The sequence below is a fragment of the Ursus arctos genome, unplaced genomic scaffold (genome assembly GCF_023065955.2).
Source record: "Ursus arctos isolate Adak ecotype North America unplaced genomic scaffold, UrsArc2.0 scaffold_11, whole genome shotgun sequence".
Classification (NCBI taxonomy): Eukaryota; Metazoa; Chordata; class Mammalia; order Carnivora; family Ursidae; genus Ursus; species Ursus arctos.
This window is the reverse complement of record NW_026622775.1, coordinates 65,707,052-65,708,283: the sequence shown is the minus strand read 5'-3', so window position 1 is coordinate 65,708,283 and position 1,232 is coordinate 65,707,052. Positions and strand designations below refer to the sequence as shown.

Sequence of the window (1,232 nt, the reverse complement as noted above, 5' to 3'; positions counted from 1 at the left end):
TGGCTCAACATGAGAAAATCAGCTATCATAGTCAATCCCATCAACCAAAAAAAAAATCATATGATCATATCAATAGATGCAGGAAAAAATTTGACAAATTTCAACAAACATTCATGATGAAAATTCTCAGTAAACTAAGAGTAGGGGGGGAGTTCCTCAACTTAATAAAGAATATAAACAAAGACATAAGTGAGGGCACCTCCTGCTGGGTCTGAGTGTCACCATCCCTCCCACCCCCCAAGACCATTGCTATTGGCTAGCCCCTATTCCATGGTAATCATGTGCAACCAAAAGGCCATAATGAAAAATGCCAACATGTTGGAGGAGATGCAACAGGACTCAATGGAATGTGCTATTCAGGCATTGGAGAAATACAACATAGAAAAAGACATTGTGGCCCATATTAAAAAGGGGTTTGACAAGGAGTACAACCCCACCTGGGACTGCATCACAGTGAGAAACTTTGGTGGTTATGTGACACATGAAACCAAATACTTCATCTACTTTTATCTGGGCCAAGTGGCCATTCTTCTGTTCAAATCTGATTAAAAGCATGAACTGTGTCACACACCCAGTGATCATTCCAAAGACATGGACTGCAGTCTAAATTTCAAATACTGTAATCTTCAGTCTTGCCTAAGGAAACACCTTGGTCTTTGAACCTTTATAGTGTTTTTTCATTTAGGGTATTCTCTGTATGAATTTGTTGTGATTATAAAAAAGTTAGCAAAACAGCTTACATTTGTATTTATTTTCTATTTCATGCCTCTCTTCCCATGTTTTTTTCCTCAAAATCCATTCCTTTCATCTTGATGAAGTCCCACAAGTTCATTTTATCTTTTGTTTCTCTTGCCTTTGGAGATGTGTCATGAAAAAAGTTGCTGTGGCCAATGTCAAAGAGGTTGCAGCCTATGTTCTCCTCTAGGATTTTGATGGATTCCTGTCTCACATGGAGATCTTTCATCCATTTGGAGTTTATCTTTGTGTATGGTGTGAGAGAGTGGTCAAGTTTCATTCTTTTGCATGTAGCTGTCCAATTTTCCCAGCACCATTTGTTGAAGAGACTGTCTTTTTTCCACTGGATGTTTTTTCCTGCTTTGTCAAAGATTAGTTGCCCAAAGAGCTGAGGGTCCATTTCTGGGTTCTCTATTCTGTTCCATTGGTCTGTGTGTCTGTTTTTGTGCCAGTACCATGCTGTCTTTGTGATCACAGCTTTGTAGTACAGCTTGAAA

General features: G+C 39.0%; 1 protein-coding gene across 1 annotated transcript; it reads left to right on the top strand.

Moving 5' to 3' along the window:
* The first annotated feature begins 279 nt into the window (after positions 1-279).
* LOC113270041 (dynein light chain 1, cytoplasmic-like) lies at positions 280-549 on the top strand. The gene has a single exon (XM_026519081.3). The coding sequence runs from the start codon at positions 280-282 to the stop codon at positions 547-549; it is 270 nt and encodes an 89-aa protein (XP_026374866.2).
* Positions 550-1,232: the final 683 nt, after the last annotated feature.

Coding starts and splice junctions, on each gene's coding strand:
- LOC113270041 (XM_026519081.3), top strand. CDS start 280: ATGTGCAACCAAAAGGCCATAATGAAAAATGCCAACATGTTGGAGGAG.